Source organism: Dreissena polymorpha, chromosome 1 (assembly GCF_020536995.1).
Source record: "Dreissena polymorpha isolate Duluth1 chromosome 1, UMN_Dpol_1.0, whole genome shotgun sequence".
NCBI classification, from domain to species: domain Eukaryota; kingdom Metazoa; phylum Mollusca; class Bivalvia; order Myida; family Dreissenidae; genus Dreissena; species Dreissena polymorpha.
In genome coordinates, this window is record NC_068355.1 from 83945643 (window position 1) to 83965862 (window position 20220).

Consider the following 20220-nt stretch of genomic DNA (forward strand, 5'->3'; position numbering starts at 1 on the left):
TTGGACAAAATGCGTAGCTTAAATACCGTTTATGATAAATTATTAACTGTAGACTGTATTATATATTCTATGCTTGAAAATAATTGACCTTGCATTCATGTTTGCGACAGGTGGGTGAACCGGAAGGACATAGAGGGCAAGAACATCTTCTCTGGGGGCTTTCTAGGCCTAGATAACATCGGAGTGTTTGACAGGTCAAAGCCGCTACCCGCCGGAGGCTTCTTGGCACAGGTAAAACATTTGAGCCCCGTTCTTGGAAACCGAGTCTTCATACATGTGGGTCAAGTGTCGCCCCAGATTAGCCTATGCAGTCCGCTTAGGCTATTTAGGGGCGACACTTTCCGCTTGTATTGCATTTTTTGTCTAAAGGAAGTCTCCTTTTGGCGAAAATCCAGTTTATGCGGAAGGTATCGTCTCTGATTAGCCTGTTATGACTGCACATGCTAATCTGGGGCGACACTTTACGTTCATTTATATAGCCAATTATTCCCAGAGCGAGGCCCATTTGTTGATCATTGTCTTAAACATATTAAGCGTACTTTCTGTCTTACTGTCTGGATCCTTTAATGGTTTTTATGTAAATATTTTAATGTTTACACTAGTCTTTGTTGTTAATATTCAGCTTTACATTCCCATAAATGTTATTTTGACAACTTAACAAATAAATCGTAGGTTAGAGAACTGTTCGCGTCTTACGAATATGTTGTCTGAAAGCAAGCCATATAGAGCTTTTCTTTGTGTAGAGCCCTGTGTAAAAAGAGACCATTTTTATCTGTATTGCCTGAAAGCAGTCCATATACACCTTGGGTTTGTGTAGACCCCTGTGTAAAAAGAGACCCTTTTTATCTTAATATGCGCAACACAATGAAGGTAGTGAATAACAGCGGTTGCGATTCTTATTGAAACTCCTTGATTGTAACGGGTTAAACACACAATTATATATGCGACATTTAACAGGCTCATAGAAATTATACTTAAGTTTTCAATGGCTCCTCACATTTAAGGCGGACGCCTCTGCGTGGATGGGTTTCTTCTGCTCCATCATGCTAGAGATGAGTCTGCTGCTCGCCCACAGAGAGCCCATCTACCAGGACATGGCCAGCAAGTTCTTCGAGCACTTTGTCTCCATCGTGGACGCCATGAACAACGTCGACGGCATCGGTAGGACTGCTACTTTGTTTAATGTCTCTTGATTTAATATAATTTATTGTACGCGAATTTACCCAATTGAATAAAGATGTATTAAATGTGCTTCAACCGATGTCATTTTAAAACCATTACCATGTACGTCGTGTTGAATTTGTTTTCGTGCGTGACTTCATAAGGCCACAAACGGTATATGTATACGCATGAATTATATTACACTATTGTAAATCTATTCAATATAAGGATACATTCGTGGCAACTTTTTGATTCTTTCAATATATCACGTCATTATGAAAACCGCCGCCATTGACAGGTCTGTGGGACGAGGCGGACGGGTTTTTCTACGACCACGTGCGCAACAACCACCTAAGCCAGCCAGTGAAGATCAAGTCGATGGTGGGGCTCATTCCCCTCTGCTGCGCCCTTGTGCTCGAAGATAAGGACTTCCGCCATCACCCGGGTTTCGCCAAGCGCACCAAGTGGTTCATTGAGAACCGGAAGGATCTCTCAAAAGGGGTAAGGTAGAGCCCTAGTCCAAGTCATTTCGTCACTGGATAAGTAGAACGAAGACGGTAAAAGGTTATGAACGACAATTCTCGAATTACACATTCACATATACTGATGAACTAATCCAGAACCATATCAAATTCGAATGGTGACCGATCTGAATATTTAACGGTATTTTTGCAAAACAAACAAAATAAAAAACAAATGATTGACGCAGTCATAGTCTGTATGTCTGTCTTTCTGTCATACAAAAACCTCGATTTAGTAAATAATTAATTACAAATTTGTGCGCGATATGGAAGTTTGTTTTGTTTCCCCCTACACCAGAAGGCGCTGATGATTTTGAGATGACATGTCCCGGAACCACGCCGCTAATTCGCACATTGATGAAAATGTTTGTTTCCAATTAATGCCCATGACCCACTTGCTTATTCGCATGCATATTGAGGAATATTGTATGTTTTAACTGAAATGCCAACGAACCACACCTCTAAACCGCACGCATATTGCTGTATGTTTCAGATCTCTCTGATGACCCGCGGGACCCACAAGGAGGGGTCTCTGCTGCTGTCTATTGTCAGCAAGGAGAAGATGATCCGCATCCTGGGGCACATGCTCGACGAGAAGAAATTTCTGTCGCCATACGGGATCCGATCTCTGTCTAAGGTTAGGCCTCGAGACATGTTTACGATAATTTTAAAACTGCTCTTTACGTTTTTGAAGTCAGATCGACATTCTTTTTTAAGTAGGAATAAAGGCATTTAAATACCTCGATTTGGAAAATGTATTTACTAGTAATGAAAGTCAGTTACTTTAAGTTAAACTTAAGTGACCCTGTAAACTAGGCATTTTTCGTCAGCCTTTGCGAATATTTCATGTATCATGATAACTGATAATTTAGTGACATTACTCAAATAACAAACTATACGTGGTTCCCGTAGACCTTAAATTGCCAAGTTTTAATAAGTGATTTTGGCTTGAACATTATGTGTTTGATCACACGAATAGTACCGTATCTCGAATAAATCAACTCATGGCTTAATACCCATGGTGCGTATCATTGTTTAAACATGAGTCGCGTCGGGCAAAAATGGATTTTATGACATATGCGGCCTTTGCATCCGCAAATCCTGGTCTGTAGCTACCCTGCCCTTTAATCCGATCACCAAACATGTTGTGACTTAGTAGAGGAAAGTGAATCTCCTGAACAGACTACGTGATTGCGCAGGCTGGTGTGGGTTTTTTGCTGTCCGCCCATGGTAGAAGTGCAATTTTTGCACCACGCTATTTACCTTTCCTCACAGGAGCATCAGAAGGAACCCTTTACGCTGCATCTGGGCGGCAGCTCGTACAGTGTTAAATACGAGCCAGGCGAGTCCGAGTCCAAACTGTTCGGCGGCAACAGCAACTGGCGCGGACCTATATGGTTGCCAAGTAAGGCACCCCGCTGTGTTTTATTTTTTTAACAACGTGATCTATAATTGCGATAATAATGCCACTGTTCTATTTAAATCATGTAAAGGATTCCTTACATATTTTATGATTGTATTTAAGTTTCGATTAACATATAGCAGACTATGATCTGACTTTTTTTTCCAAATTTAACCTTCAGCACAGATTTTATAAATTTGTGCCACATGGTATTTCCTAAAACTAAATATAAAACTTTTTTGCAATAAACAAATGTTGTATATTATTAATCATTTGCATTTAAAACGTGATAAAGTATGGGTTGTTACAACAATTTTATCCACTGTATCCAAACGTTTTCTAAATCAACATATCTTCTGCATACTATTACGTTTCTAAATTGTTTGAATTTCGGCTAAACGAACATTAAATTGTTTAACATCGTCCAAAACAAATCACTCCGAAACCTTTTTCGAATCTAACCAATGACACATGACACTGTTTCCTTTCAGTGAACTATCTTATCATTGAAAACCTCCGGCGGTATGACTACTACTTTGGGGAAGGGCTGATGGTAGAGTGCCCCACGGGGTCGGGCGTCCTTATGCGCCTCGGGGAGGTTGCACAGGTTCTGGAGCGGCGCCTCATCAATCTCTTCCTGCCCGACGCTAATGGGAAACGACCTTGTCACGGTACGTGGCAGTGATGATACTGTTGTGCATTCGTCATGTAAATTCGTGGACATACTTAACAAGAAGTTATTATATATATTTATAGTTGAATGGGTTTTAATTTTATTTTACAAACGTCACTGTTTTCGCCTTCTTTTAAAGTTTAAGCTTACATAGATGAAAATACTTTCTTAAGCATAATTTCTGAAACATATTGATGCTTTTGATTAAGGTTTAATCGCTTAAATGTCCGATGAAAATCAGGCATAAGCAAAATTAGAGATAATCACACACATTCGACATTACGTGCTAAATTATAAAAATCATGTTAATTGTGTAAACTTTTTGAGATTAATTTTGCAAGAAAAACGCACTTATATAAGTTTCTATAAGCGTGTTTGATAACAAGAGCAGTGCAAACTGTGAGCCGATTACCGGGATAGTTATTATCCTAAAACATTTGCTTGTGTTCCATACAGGTAAAGATGAGATTTACGCAACGGACCCGCACTTCAAGCATCTCTGTCTGTTCTACGAGTATTTCCATGGGGATACAGGCAGAGGGTGCGGGGCCAGGTAGGAACCAGAAACGGGTGCCCGTAGTCACCAAACTGTTTTTTGACTAATAATAACAAACAAGACTTTACTTAACACAAAACTTTTCTAAGAGCGCTATACATATCAGTATGACGTAATTTTCATAGTGATTCAAATTGTCCGAAAACCTGTCAGTACTTGAATAAAAAAGTACATATTAAAAAGAACTTACTTTAAGAAGTGATTAAAATTGTCAAAGAACTTGTCGATCGATGTCCATTTTGTAGTAAAACCATTTCTTGAATTCCGAGTTTTCTCCATATTTCTCAATGCTATCTATGCTCTGCACCAATATATTCGCAGCCACCAGACGGGCTGGACGGCGTTGATTGCAAACATCCTCGAGAAGAGCGCAGATGTAGAGGAAGGATACGACAGCGCCGACGACTTAGAATTCTTTGACTAGACGGGTGACATTTTCATGCACAGAATCGCGTGGTTTAGACTGATTTTGTGTACTCAAATTTGGGTTGTGCATTTTCAAAAAACGATTGTGCCTTATGTAGCAAAGTGAATTTAAACAATCTGACGAATTTCGTTTGGCCAAAGATCTATATATAATATAAGTAAATAAATCTCTGGCTATGCTAAACTGTTTTAATTTCTACTTATTTGGTCTTTGAATGGATTTAACATTATGACTGTGGCTTCGGTACCGTGAACATTGTATTGAGCCAGAAGGATTTTATTTCAGCAGACTGGGTTGTAACTCTGTTTTCGAACACAATGGATTGATTAATTGTTTCATGTTGATTTAAGAAGTTAAACTGATTGACTTTGCACCAATTGGCTCTATCCTCTTGACTGCGTGGTGATATTTTTACAATGCTAAGACATTTTTTACTAAAATGTACGTCTGTATGTGTTTGTGTTAATGGTTTTGTAAAACAAACATCTACATCATGCGTAAGTATGAAATAATCAGAATCGCATGAATAACGAGTCATTGAATCTGAATCGAAGACGTCGGCTGAAAAAAGCTCAAAATACTAAAGTGCGTTATCTTATTAAAGTTTTTTTTATCTGAATACATTATTGCATTGACGCGCTCAAGAATAATTTTATATTCATACAACGAGACTTAAGTAGCTAATCGCCGTATTAGTTTTTTGTTTGATACTACATGTATTATACTGTTTTGTAAGTGGTCGTTTTGCCCGAACAGTGGTTATTATGAGTATTGTTTCATTTAACATGTTTCCAGTACTGCGAGTATCATAAACGTTGTTCATTGCATTCAATATATAGCTTAATAATGCGTTATTATTTAGTAAGTAAAAAACTTAAGTTTACTTTTGAAAAACAACAACACTATTTTATTCCTTACCGTTTGTATCGAACTTATTTTATACTGAATAAGGAAACCAAACGATTTATTCTTAAAAATCGTTTTAAGTATATTACTGAGGTCGTTATATTTGCATTATGACATGAGATGTGTTCGTATAACAATTACCTTTCAAGTTTCTTTGGTTATATCGCGGATTTTCGATTAGCTCTGTATTAAATTGTACTCGGATTTTCAGTATTGTCATATAATCTAAAAATTTGTTGTGGTGCATCTTGTTATTTTTTATATTGCCTTTTAATTTTTAAAATGTAATGCTTAATGTGCTTTTCATGTTTGTTCATAGTAAATGTAGAGCTACTGATACCAAAAACAAAGTTGCGAAGTTTTTAGTGGATTTATAAGGTGTTGATATGTATTATTACAATTTACAGATATTGCAATGGTTACATAATGCATACTGACATGGGACACATGAATAAATGTAATGGGATAATAAGGTGTTATTGTTTAAAACATTTCAGTAGATTGTTTCATCTGAACGGGAAAGTATTTTACTGGAATAATTTATTATCACTGCTATTTGAATACATTAACGAATTGTTCATAGATATTTTACACATAGTACCATGGACTTGTTTACCTCATGTTAAATTCCTGCCACAATTTTTACCATTAACAAGGATTCTGTAAGAATAATTCTTTCTTTCCAAATGTATGCTGGTTTTTGCATTATCTAGAGTGAACAATATATTCATCTAGTATTATTTGTTCTGTTATATTTATTCAAAATACATGTTAAATATTGATTTTAAACATGTTCTGGAAACTTTATGTGTGCAAGTTGCATCGTATTTATGGCTATATTTATATGAACAATGTTAATATACATGAATAACAATTTTGTCCAGATCTAAATACACAAAAGAGGAACAAAACACATGTTATATTTTACTATCGTCTTATTACGCAATCATTGTTTTGGTTCTTGGTCAATCGGTGCTAGTTGCATACCATAGTGCGTGTAAGTTATTATTTAAGAAATAATATTTTTCTATCATGGTTGGTTGTCGAATAACCCACAGTAAGGAGTATAGATGCGTGGGAATTAAATCACGAGTGCGAAGCACGAGTGATTTGATAACACGCATCTATACTCCTTACTTTGGGTTATTCGACAACAAACCATCATAGAAAAATATTATTTCGATTTAAACACGATTCTGATTGATTTGATTCAAGCTTTTGGACGTGTACTATATTTTTCAATACTCCGCCCTTGTAGTACAAAGTTCACTACTTAGTGACGTCATTGAATTGTACAAACATATGACGTCATTTTAATTCATAAATATTTTGCAAATGACGTCACTTTTATTGAGAACAACAATCGCATTCTATACATAGATGGTGACGTCACTACGTTATTATCACAGAAAGACCGGTGTGACACAATGACAACAATCGTAGAAACTCAATGACGTCACGCTTATTGATGCTACTGAAAAGCTGACATGCTATAAATGTTTTCTTTATTACGTTTTCTTAACAAATAACATTTTTTGCAGGATGGTTATGCCACTTATCACCAAATATACAATTTGTTGTTTCATTACATTTATATACATGCCACATTTATTACATTTCTTTTAGAGCGGGATTTAGCACGTGCATTTTACTGCAATATTTACTTAAGTTATTCTGAACTATTTTCGAAACATTAAGCTCCGCCCATAATTTATTGCAGAATAACCCACACTTGATTTGCTTCTTTGTCTATAGAAAACAAGTTGCGTGCCGTGTTATAATTAAGAAATAATCGACGGGTAACCGTTGGTTATTGCGGTAATAACCAACGGTATGGAGTTCCGATGCGTAGGAATTAAACCACGAGGGCGTAGCCCGAGTGGTTTGATAACAAGCATCGGAACGACATACCGTTGGTTATTACCGCAATAACCAACGGTTACCCGTCGATTATTTCGATTCTAACACGATTTCATTAATAAGTTATCCGCGATTTAAAGTATATAAATAAGAATTATATTAACCGAACGTCCTCCACTTTTCCGCGAAAACGTGACGTCACCACAAGAAATAAAATCAAATGACGTCGTCTTCATTCATAAATAGTGCGCGGACAATCAAAGTGACGTCACTTTAAACAACCGTTGGTACTAGTATATCGGGGTAAATAACCAACAGTAGTTTTCCTTCTTTGTATATAGAAAACAAGTCACGTGCCGTGGTGGAATTAATAATAACATTGCACCAGATTTAATTCCATAACTTTTTTAATAGTTGACTAGTATGATGCCTTGCTGGTAACGTACGCTGCATAACTACTGAGAGTAATCTATGTTTGATAAAAACTTCGTCAGAATATTTCTGCCATGAACTACTCTCTAAACACATGGTTTAGTGAACTATTCTCTGAACACATGGTTTAGCCAATACCTAAGTGCCAATACATTTATTTAAGACCACATTAGATAACGGGTAGTCAGACACATGTTAGCTGCATCACACAGGAGCGCTCATGGACAATTTGTTTACAGATTTAAAATCTGACCAGATGCTTGTGTATCTGTCTAACTTATTACCCATGACATGCGTAAATGGGTTTTATGTCATATGCGGCTCGTGAAGCTCTAGACCAGCCTGTGCGTTTCGCGCAGTCTTGTTAAAAGCTACCCTGCATATACACAGGTTTGTCTGGAGCTACGCTTGTCGCATATGGAATAAGACATTTCTCATGAAATGACTCAAAATTCTACAGCAACACCACATCTACATATGTTTGGATTTCTATACTTGCCATATTTATTAGCCAACCAATAAGAATTTGCTTTCTAAAGACAAATTGTTTTTGGTAAAGGTTCTACTAGAAATTTTATTTTTTTCTGAAACAATATTACAAATAATATAAGCAGAATATAGTTTATTGAAATAAATGACGTGTTACTTTTTGCATCATATGAATGGTTGTATTAAAAAGTATAAAACATGTGATGTGATTAACAGCATAATGGGTTTAATGTGTAAAAGTACAATAGTTTTGTCGATAGATCTGATTAAATTTTGTTTTGTGTTTTACAAACTGGCTACAAGTTGATAATATTAGTTTATGCTTGGCGGCGACCTTTATTGAAATAAAATAGTGTTAAACCTATATTTCTTTGCTATTGCATTGACCATTAGGGTTTTCTCTGCCAACTACATCAATACTTCCTTCCTAACCAACTGAAAGTCTCTTAAATGGATTAATTAAAAAAAGAGGGCCTGAAAGGCCCAAAGTCGCTCACCTGAGATAAAAAGAAATGACCGTTCTTTGCAGCCCAATATATCAATGGAACAAATGTACTTACCAAGTTTAATGAAGAATGAACATCAAATGGCCCCCTGGCGGCAATGTTTTTCAACAGACCTGAACCATTTTTGAACTCGTCCAAGATATAATTGGGACAACTCTTCTGACAAAGTTTCATGAAAATCCGACAATAAATGTGGCCTCTACAGTGTTAACAAGGCAAATATTCATCTCGCACAACGGAAGACAGACCATTGACAAAAGATGATCACAAACGTTCACCATGAACAAAACATATTATCCTCATAAAGATTGTCACCATGTTTGAAGATGATATCATTAAAACTTATTGAGTAAACTAAATCAAGATATGATAACAACATTTGTACTCAGCAAGTGTCATTCCGATTGAACTAAAATAATTTACTAAAAGTATTCACAATGTTTCACTATAAACGACTGTAGACATACTAAAAACTATCAACCCCCTTAAAGCCTTGGTTTTTTTAACAAACATGAACTATTTTCAGACTCACCTTGCAATTATATTTCCAATTAAACAATCAACAGATCTGTTTTTAAACACAAATATTTGATAATCACACAAAAAATTCATACCTCAAAAATAAACTATGTGCCTCAAAAATTATATCTTCTCTTATCTATGGTGCAACACATCAAAGAAATAGCACAACAAGGTATACAGTTGCTGATCTAATAATTGAACAAGGTTCAATCAGAGATGTGTATTGATTTGTGCTCAGGCAGCTGATAAGGGTCAGTTGGAGTAATTAAGTGTGCATTCATGATTGGAATTCAAACAATTCAAGCTATGAACAGATTTTACTCCCTTAAGTTATTTTCTGCGAAATAAATATTACTACAATACACTTTGACAATATTTAACTAGAGTGTAAACAAGGTTTTACTAAAGCAATATATATATTAAAGCCATATAAAAAAAATGCCCCGCCCCCTGGTTTCCATGTTTTTAAAACAACCGGCACCAATATTCGAACTCGTCCAAGATATCATTGGGACAAATCTGCAGACCAAGTTTCATGATGATTGGAAAATAAATGAGTCCTCTCAAGTGTTAACAAGGTTTTACTATAGCCATATAAGGAAAAATGCCCTGCTCCCTGGCGGCCATGTTTTTCAACCAACTGGCATCATTTTCCAACTCGTCCAATATATTATTGGGATGAATCGTCTGACCAAGTTTCATTAATATTGGACAATAATTGTGGCCTCTAGAGTGTTTACAAGGTTTTACTTAAGCCATATATAGCCATATTAGGAAAAATGCCCTGCCCCTTGGCAGCCATGTTTTTCAAGCAAACACAAACATTTTCGATTGGACAATAAAATGTGGCCTCGAAAGCCTCGAAAGAAAAAGTAGGAAGGTCAGGACACACACTTTGGGTTGCAAGATAAATGTCGATTGCAGATTTCCTTTTGGATTCAAATAAAAACAGCATTTGCTCTAGTACACTGGTGATCTTTGGCGCAAAAACTTAAGTGCAAATCACCAGTAGCATGATTCTAAGCATGTTTTTCCTAAATTGAGTAAATTGCGCCGATTTCTATGGACCAAATGACGACTTAACAAATTCAAATCTACAAGTTGTCAGTCGCTTCTGTGATTTGAGACGAACACTGAACAATTTGTCAAGTGTGACTATCTTTCGGGATATGTTGACACCTAAGTTTAACCTGCATTCACTTAAAAAAACTGTCAGTTGTATTTTTTCTTTTTCGAAAATCTTGATTGGGTAATTGAGAAAAACATGCATACACAGGAAACAGTACGATGGGAAAGAAAATATACAGTTCTATCGACATTGAATGATCAGTAGAATGTTCTAGAGTATAGTGTACGCTATGGTTTACGTTGCTTTATTTATATTTAATACATAACAAAACACAGCATTTAACGTTCTTATTCGATAATTACGTAACTGCTTCAAATATCAGTGGGAAAGGATTGTTGTGTTTTGATTACTCTATGATAACTTATTTTCTTGTTATTTAATATTACATCATTAATTGAAATTCTTTAAAATATCAAATTAAGAAAGTAAATTTACCGGTAACTAGAAATGCATCTTTCCAAGCAGGGCAAATTAGGCCAAGTACTATAAAAAATATTGATGTCTAAAACACACAATATATAATGTTCATATCCATACATATCCATGATCAAGAAAACTATCAATATAATAATGGCTTTAACAACATACATATTATTTTTCACTTGTCCTAAATAAACAAGACCAAAAAAAACACAATTACTTACAAGGAACTCAACATAAGATACCATACAAGAGTTTGTGTTGCAAGCGTGCATCCACCTATATCTCCCACATAACATCTCTGAATTCGTAACATCTAAATTACAAAATTTGAAATACAAATGCAATAATTATTTAAAAAAAAAACATTCTTTGAAAACAACATGTTTTATGACAACAATACATCCCACACAACAAAATCAATGTTGAAAGGTATTCAACATTTGTATTTGTAAATGGCACTCAACAAGAGTGCAAAAATGATCCTAGAAAATCCAAAAAGTTAAAGGTTGGACATTAGTTGCATGCACATGTGTAATTATTTCGCTTTATATCGGTTTGATTGGTTATTTACTATTTTTAAATGTTATAAATAAAAATTAAGAGGATCTGGAAAAAATTTACCCAAAATTATTATCATGATATATTACGATCTTTTTAGAAAAAAGGCTGGGACAGGCAACTAATCAACCTAAGTTTCAATATTTGTAGTAAATATTGAGATATGGAATAAATGAATGCACATGTTATCCATAATTATCTAAGTACAAAAAGAGGAATAATTCTGCATAATTGGTTGACAAAATAAAAGAACTTGATGATGAACTTCACACAATGTCATCAAACATATGTAAAGTTTCCATTGAATACCTGTAGTAGATACAGTGCTAAACTTACGGAATTGTGCTCTGTACCACAAAATAACTACAGAGTAATAACTCTGTAAACCCCTACCTTATCAGTATGGTCCTTGCGCTCAGCCTTTCCCCTCAATGCCCTCTATCATTAAATGAGTCGCGTTCTAAGAATAATGCATGTGCAAAAAGTGTCGTCCCAGTTTAGCCTGTGCAGTCCGCACAGGCTAATCAGGGACGACACTTTACGCTTTTATGACATTTTTCGTTTTAATGAAGTCTCTTCTTAGCAAAAATCCAATTTAGGCGGAAAGTGTCGTCCCTGATTAGCCTGTGCGGACTGGGACTAATCTGGGACAACACTTTACGCACATTAAGCCCAGTTTTCTCAGAACAAGGCTTAAATGAAGTTTCCTTTAATGCTAGCCAATTGATAATCCATACAAACAGCAGGACAGAAGGACACACAGAAGGACTGACCATTTGATTGCTGTATTGCCCCTCTTAGGGGCGTAACAAAAAATGATACAGTAACACTTTGCTTAGCGTGCAAGCCAAAATAGCAAATTCATGAACACATGGTAAAACAATAAAGATTCATCAATAATACTCTTAATACAATGTTAACATGACATTATTATGGAATAATGCTTTAGAGAAATGCAAGTCTATACAAATATTATCTGCTTTTTCAATATTTACAGATAAGAATAATTGTTTATGACACATCATTAAGTCGTATCATTTGTTTTGGCAAAAAACAACTTTGGCAAGATTAAAACAAAGCAAACACATACTAATAGCACTGCTTAGAATGACGAGATCCTTTTTGGTTATAAAGTAAACAAGTTTGTTCAAACAAAGCTTACAGTCATATTGAAATGTTCTGCCACAACATACTATTAGATGTATTGTATTTTAGCAATCATCAAGGATGAACGGGACTTTTTCACTTATTTACAAAATGACACACATTTGAAAATTGCCAAAGATTTAAATCATTATTTAAGTATTATATTCAAACAATCAAAATAACAATAATGACTAAAAACATGTAGAAACATTAGTTCTATTATGAGTAATATGAATCAAAATGATTATAAAGTCTGTATTAGTAGTATACTATTTAAACTATGCTATACATATCAAAAGCCTGAGTGGTGTACAGGTACCAGGTAAGATTTTAATATCGCCTTCATATAACAATATTAATGAAATAATAATTATTGTTCTGAAATTAAATGCATGGAACATTTGTTTCCTTTTGCAACAATATTCAATTTTCGTTTCAAACTAACAAGGTATCTCTTAAAATGTAGGCTAGTTTGTACTTTACCGGTACGCAGTTGTTTACCACTATCGACAAAGCGGGAGTTTGGGCGGTAGCTAATAAAAGGGTGATTAGGTGTTGCGCGCTTAGCAACAATGAAATTATACGCTTTTCCATTATTTTTTACGTACCGGTAAAGTGCAATCGTCCCAAAGGTATTTTGGTGTACAGAACATTTTCAAAGCATTTTGCATGGGAAAATAAATAGGGAAAAAGTCAATCCAGGGAAGTCAATATATTTTATAATAAATTATTTTGTTCTTGCTATTACCGGTATACTAACTTATCCTTTGCCAAATATAATAAGGATCTTAAAAAAACAACAATAAATCTGTGAACAAGTCCCTTAAAAATTATATATGATGTTATATGTAGCTCCCATTCCAAAATTAAATATTCTTTAGTCGGAATAAACAGAATAAGCTAAAGCTCACAAATAACAAAATGCATTAACATGTACACACATACAAGTGTAAAATTACTACAAGCTTTAAATGAAAATTATATGTGAAACAAGAGGGCCATGATGGCCTTGAATCGCTCACCTGACTAACCTTGCTACATCAACTTAAATTCTATCAGACCCATATACAATCCCAAGCCATATTTCATCAATAAATACATTCTTACAAATGTCATTAAGACGTGATGAAAACTGTGACCTCTTTTATCTACACAAGGTTTAACTAGAATTTGCCCGTTGACCTAATTTTTGACCCCAGATGACCCATATACGATCAAAAATCAGATATGATCAAGATAAACATTCTGACCACATTTCATTAAGATCAGATGAAAACTATGACCTCTATTGTGTACACAAGGTTTTTCTATGATTTGACCTAGTGACCTAGTTTTTTTACCACAGATGACCCAAATACAATCCCAACCCAGATTTCATTAAAATTAACATTCTGGTCATATTTTATTGAGTTTGGATGAAAACTGTGACCTCTACTGTCTACACAAGTTTTTTTTTTAACTTTGACCAAGAGACCTATTTTTTTACCATAGATGACCCTATTCCATCCCAACCCAGATTTTTAACAAGACAAACATTCTGACCATATTTCATAAAGATTGGATGAAAACTGTTACCTCTATTGTCTGCACAAGGTTTTTCTATTATTTGACCTAGTTTTTAACCCGGATGACCCAAATACAATCTCAATCCAGATTTTATCAAGATAAACATTCTGACCAAATTTCATGAACATTGGATGAAAACTGTGACCTGTATTGTCTACACAAGTTTTTTTTCTATTATTTGACCTAGTGACCTAGTTTTTGACCGCAGATTACCCAAATAAAATCCCAACGCAGATTTCATCAAGATAACAATTTTGACCAAATTTCATAAATATTAGATAAAAACTGTGACCTCTATTGTCTACACAAGGTTTTTCTTTTATTTGACCTAGTGACCTAGTTTTTGACCACAGATGACCCAAATACAATCCTAACCAAGATTTTATCAAGCTAAACATTCTGACCAAATTTCATAAAGATTGGATGAAAACTGTGACCTCTTCTGTCTACACAAAAAAATTGTTGACGGAAGCAATGATATCTTGGATGAGTTAAAAAATGGTAACCTTTGCTTGAAAAACATGGCTGCCAAGGGGCGGGGCATTTTTCCTTTAATGACTATATATTGCTATAGTAAAATCTTGTTAACACTAAAAGGCCACATTTATTGTCCAATCTTCATGAAACTTGGTCAGAAGATTCATCCCAATAATATCTTTTACGACTTTGAAAATGATGCCGGTTAGTTGAAAAACATGGCCGCCAGGGGGCGGGGCATTTTTCCTACTATGGCTATAGTAAAACCTTGTTAACACTCTAGAGGCCACATTTATTTTCCGATCTTCATGAAACTTGGTCAGAAGATTTTTCCCAATGATATCTTGGATGAGTTTGGAAATGGTAACCTTTGCTCGAAAAACATGGCTGCTAAGGGGCGGGACATTTTCCTTATTTGGCTATATTTGGCTATAGTAAAATCTTGTTAACACTCTAGAGGCCACATTTATTTCCAATCTTCATGAAACTTGGTCAGAAGATTTATGCCAATAATATCGTGTACGAGTTCAAAAATGATGCCCTTTGGTTGAAAAACATGGCGGCGAATGGGCGGGGCATTTTTCCTTCTATGGCTATTGTAAAACCTTGTTAACACTCTAGAAGTCACATTTATTTTCAGATCTTCATGAAACTTGGTCAAAAGATTTGTTACAATGATATCTTGGATGAGTTCGAAAAAGGTTTTGGTTGCTTTAAAAACATGACCACCAGGAGCGGGGCATTTTTATTTATATGGCTATATATGGCTATAGTAAAACCTTGTTAACACTCTAGAGGCCACATTTATTGTACACTCTTCATGAAATTTGGTCAGAAGATTGGTCTCAATGATATCTTGGATGAGTTCGAAAATAATTATGTTTGCTTGAAAAACATGGCTTCCAAGGGGCGGGGCATTTTTCCTTATATGGCTATAGTAAAATCTCGTTAAAGCTCTAGAGGCCGCATTTACTGTCCGATCTTCATGAAACTTGGTCGGAAGATTCATCCCGATAATATCTTGAACGAGTTCAAAAATGATGCCGATTGGTTGAAAAACATGGCTGCCAGGGGGCGGGGCATTTTTCCTTATATGGCTATAGTAAAACCTTGTTAACACTCTAGAGGCCACATTTATTTTCCGATCTCCATGAAACATGGTCAGAAGATTTGTCCCAATAATATCTTGTTATCTCTGGTGAGCGACTTTGGGCCTTTCAGGCCCTCTTGTTTAAATTTAATGCTGCATCAATTACGTTTAGCTAGTCAGAAAGTTATTATGTAAGTCATTAATAGGAAGTCACACCCTATGTATGTTTATATGTGATTAAATAAAAGTCGTTGTGTGTGCTTTCAACTTATTATTGTTTATTAACGAAGACGACGATTTTGTTGCTGAAGATGATTACGATGATGCTGAAGATGATTACGATGCTGCTGCTGCTGCTGCTGGTGATGATGATGAGGAGGATAATGATGATGATGATGATGATGATGATGATGATGATGATGATGATGATGATGATGATGATGATGATGATGATGATGATGATGACGATGATGATGATGATGATAATGATGATGATAATGATGATGATAATGATGACGATCTACAACAACGATTCGTGGATTTAATGTGTTTATAATGCGCTTTCGGGAATTTCCATAATACCAAATGCGTTAGTGGATAATGTAAGCATCCTTTGTTTACACAGCTAATAGTGAATGCAATTAAGATTATAGTATTATAACAAGCAATTCTATTAACAGAAATAATATCAACAGATAAAATGCCTGCAGTTGATATCAATCGTTTTACTCCAAAAAGTCACAACATATTGGTAACGAAAAAGAAGTAATTTCAATATATATGAGTTCATACAAGGTTCGTTTATCTTTCTATTTTTGACGACCATGGCTGGTACTGATATGAATTTTGTATTTGTACCGCGACCACATAATGATATTTACACCGTGAACAAAACACATACCTAAAATATTTACAAATGACTACTTAATACAGGTTGGTTTTATTTCGTAAACCTGATTTTTTGTACCGGGTAAAATCGGCGTGAACTGATATCTGTGTAAGGTTGTCTTCATTTGTTCTTAAATGTCACCATTCATAAAACCTTAAATCCATTTCGGACACACAGCGTCATTCCCAAAGACTCGGCTAGCCTGCTATTTCGCATTATAGACATGTAGAGGTCAACATAGATGATCATCGTATTTCTTTGTTTGAGTATATTTGTGTTGATAAGTACAGAACCGTGGAGACAGTTCATTAAAGGGGCCTTTTCACAGATTTTGGCATGCATTGAAGTTTGACATGAAATGCTTTAAATTGATCAATTTAAACATTGAATCTAAAAAAGCTCCAGTAAAAAAAAAAAGAATAAAATTAAAGAAAGAAAAAAGTTCTTGAGTATCGATTTTTACATCAATCCATGTTAAGCATTTAATAACGAACTTCAAAAGAGTAAAAAGAAATATCCTTAAAAAAGATATACGGCGTTGATTGTGGTTGGAGTTGGTGAAAGGTAAAGAGTTCAATGAATGAGATCAAAGATAGCGAATGTCTTTTTCTGTGCAGTTCTTAGCTGCATCACACGCAGTACGGGATGTTACGCGGAGTTTTCGCAGCTTATTTTACTTTATTACATATTGCTGGTCATAAATCTATAGATACAAAACGGGAAACCAAAAGAAGAATGAAAGTGAAATTAAAACATATAAGTCAACCGGCCTCACGCGAAGTATCCGTACATATTTTAAATATTTATACGCGCGTTCTTCGAACAAACCTGTTTTAGTGGTTTGTCGGGCATTTCTATTTGATTCGATTATTAACAGTATCGAGAATCATCGCGCTCATGCTTAATACATTAGTAAATATGGTGGAATAATTCTTGTTAAATTAATCAAAAAAATATTTATCATGATATTGTTGAAAACACATTTGACATACCATAATCATAATGATAATTATATTGCCGAATATCTTCATTTAACACATTTCTGGTCTTAAGAAAATTCCAGTTCACCTAGTTCACGCGGTAGCGTCAATATCATATAACGATTATTTTACTGGCCTCGAACTGACCCTGATACCTTGCGGGTTGGAATGCAGTGCATTAAAGTGAGGTCACGCTTCCACTGCTGGAACGACGGCTTGTTTAAAACTTTATACTTTTACATGTTTAATGGTCAATTTCGAAAACAATTAAAATTGTTATGGCCAAAACGAATATCAGGATAGGGAAAAACAATACTTTTATGAGCTTAAATATACTAGTACACAGACAGCAATATGGAAGTAATTACTAAATATGAGAACAAAGCCTTTAAGTACAAACGCTCTGGCGCTAACAATCCTCTGAATATTAAGGGGCACACACACACTGTATTGATGTCAAGAGTTGAGTGTAAAACTGTTCTATCCATCAAGCATTTGCATTAGAGATACAATTGTTTCATGCTGAACACGCAGTAAAACAGTGTTACAAAGACGCGGTCATGTTTTCAATGTTCTGGTGGATTATGCTCAAATCAGCCAATGGAATAAATGAAGTGTATTCATTTGTGTCTAGCCGCGGGAAATTTTGTTTGAATTTTATTGGACAATTACAAAGGTCGGGTAAGGTGAAAAGCTGGCTTAGACAGCTACGCCGAAAAATCGGTTTACAAATCCCTTTAGTACCCATTGGTGAGACATTGGATCGAAAGAAGTTATCCGCCTTTACGAAAGTTAAGATCTTCCTGTTCTTTCTTCCTCGAGTAAGAGCCTAGCTTTATGGCTGGGAAAGCGATCTTGTTTACATTGCTGACAGACTTTTCGCGCAATTTGTATGGTAGTCTCATTTATAAGACGCGCAAAGAATTTAGAGATACTTTTTATATGGGCTAAATTCTTAGGAACTAAATATAACAAATATAACAAGAGCTTGTCACAGTAGTGCCTAATCCCCGCCGAAATGTGTTTGCTTGTATGACACCATTCGTTTTAGAGAGTAGAATAATATTTGTAAAAACAAATAAAGAGAGATGATTCATTATGATCCGGACAAAAATTTACTTTGAAATTAAATAAAGGGATATAATTCAAACACTAAGGTATATAGAGTTATGGTTCTTAGTCACTGCACTTCTGCTACTTGTCATCTTTTTAAGTTTGAAGTTTCAAGTAATCCCTTCAGTAGATTTAGAGTTGTGCTCCTGACAAAAATTTACTTTAAAATTATATAAAGGGGGAGATAATTCAAAAACTAAGGTAGATAGAGTTATGGTTCTTGGTCACTGCACTTCTCTTAGTTGCCATATGTTTATATTTCAAGTTGTAAGTAAATCCCTTCAGTAGATTTAAAGTTATGCTCCGGAAAAAAAAAGTACTTTAAAATTATATAAAAGGGGCGATTATTCAAAAACTAAGGTAGATAGAGTTATGGTTCTTGGTCACTGCACTTCTCCTAGTTGCCATCTGTTTATATTTCAAGTTTCCAGTAAATCCCTTCAGTAGATTTAGAGCTCTGCTCCGGACAAAAATATACTTTAAAATCATATAAAAGGGGAGATAATTCAAAAACTAAGGTAGATAGAGTTGTGGTTCTTGGTCACTGCACTTCTCCTAGTTGCCATCTGTTTATATTTCAAGTTTCAAGTAAATCCCTTCAGAAGATTTAGAGTTATGCTCCGGACAAAAATTTACTTTAAAATCATATAAAAGGGGAGATAATTAAAAAACTAAGGTAGATAGAGTTATGGTTCTTGGTCATTGCACTTCTGCTAGTTGCCATCTGTTTATATTCTAAGTTTAAAGTTAATCCATTGAATAGATTTGGAAATATGCTCCGGACAAAGTTTCAGCCGGACAGACAACGGACGGACGGACGGACAGACGGACAGGACCAATAACTATCTCCCCTCCGAATTTTTTTTTCGGCGGGGATAAAAAGAAGCTTAATATTTGAGAGCGTCAACAAGGTGGACTATGTGTATGGGTGATATCTGTGTCTGCATGTCAATAATATGTCAGCGAAGTTCAGTTCTTCATGTACGTACATATGAAACCCGGTCCAATTAAGTATGTTATCTAACCGACAAACGGAGTAAAGTTCCAAAAGGTTTCATAGAATCTGACATTCACAAAACGGGGTTTCGATCTGTAAAAAAAAACGCGAGATTAACATAGGGCAAGTTTGCATAGCGACAGCTGGAGAATAAGAACATATTCACTGTTCATGCGGTGTTCTAGATATAAGTGATAGTGTTATACACCGCGTTACAGCTTATACATTTCTGCTGATCTTTGAACAAAGTTGCAGCGAATTTGGAGAATGTACCGGATTTTAACCTCGATGTGTGCAATCGTAACACTTCGTCCATGTCCGGATTCTCCGTAAAGAGATAAGATTCTGCCTTATTCAATAAATAGCCGGTTGGGTCCAGAGGGTGATTTGTGCTGTT

General features: G+C 35.2%; 2 protein-coding genes across 3 annotated transcripts in view; both read left to right on the top strand.

Moving 5' to 3' along the window:
* The window catches only part of LOC127838498 (uncharacterized), a 68112-nt gene that overhangs the window by 16656 nt on the left and 31236 nt on the right, over positions 1-20220 (top strand). The gene's annotated exons all lie outside the window — the stretch shown is intronic.
* The window catches only part of LOC127838481 (uncharacterized), a 68817-nt gene that overhangs the window by 16546 nt on the left and 32051 nt on the right, over positions 1-20220 (top strand). Inside the window, exons 13-20 of one of the 2 annotated variants that reach the window (XR_008029832.1) lie at positions 111-231; positions 1005-1161; positions 1460-1662; positions 2176-2319; positions 2958-3087; positions 3576-3755; positions 4214-4310; positions 4635-5739. Coding sequence is in view for 1 of the 2 variants with exons in the window: in XM_052366278.1 (XP_052222238.1) it covers positions 111-231; positions 1005-1161; positions 1460-1662; positions 2176-2319; positions 2958-3087; positions 3576-3755; positions 4214-4310; positions 4635-4737 (1135 nt within the window). In the remaining variant the exon portion in view is untranslated. Of the gene's footprint in view, positions 1-110; positions 232-1004; positions 1162-1459; positions 1663-2175; positions 2320-2957; positions 3088-3575; positions 3756-4213; positions 4311-4634; positions 6558-20220 lie in introns of those variants that run through there. The other variant, XM_052366278.1, reaches the window with a different exon arrangement.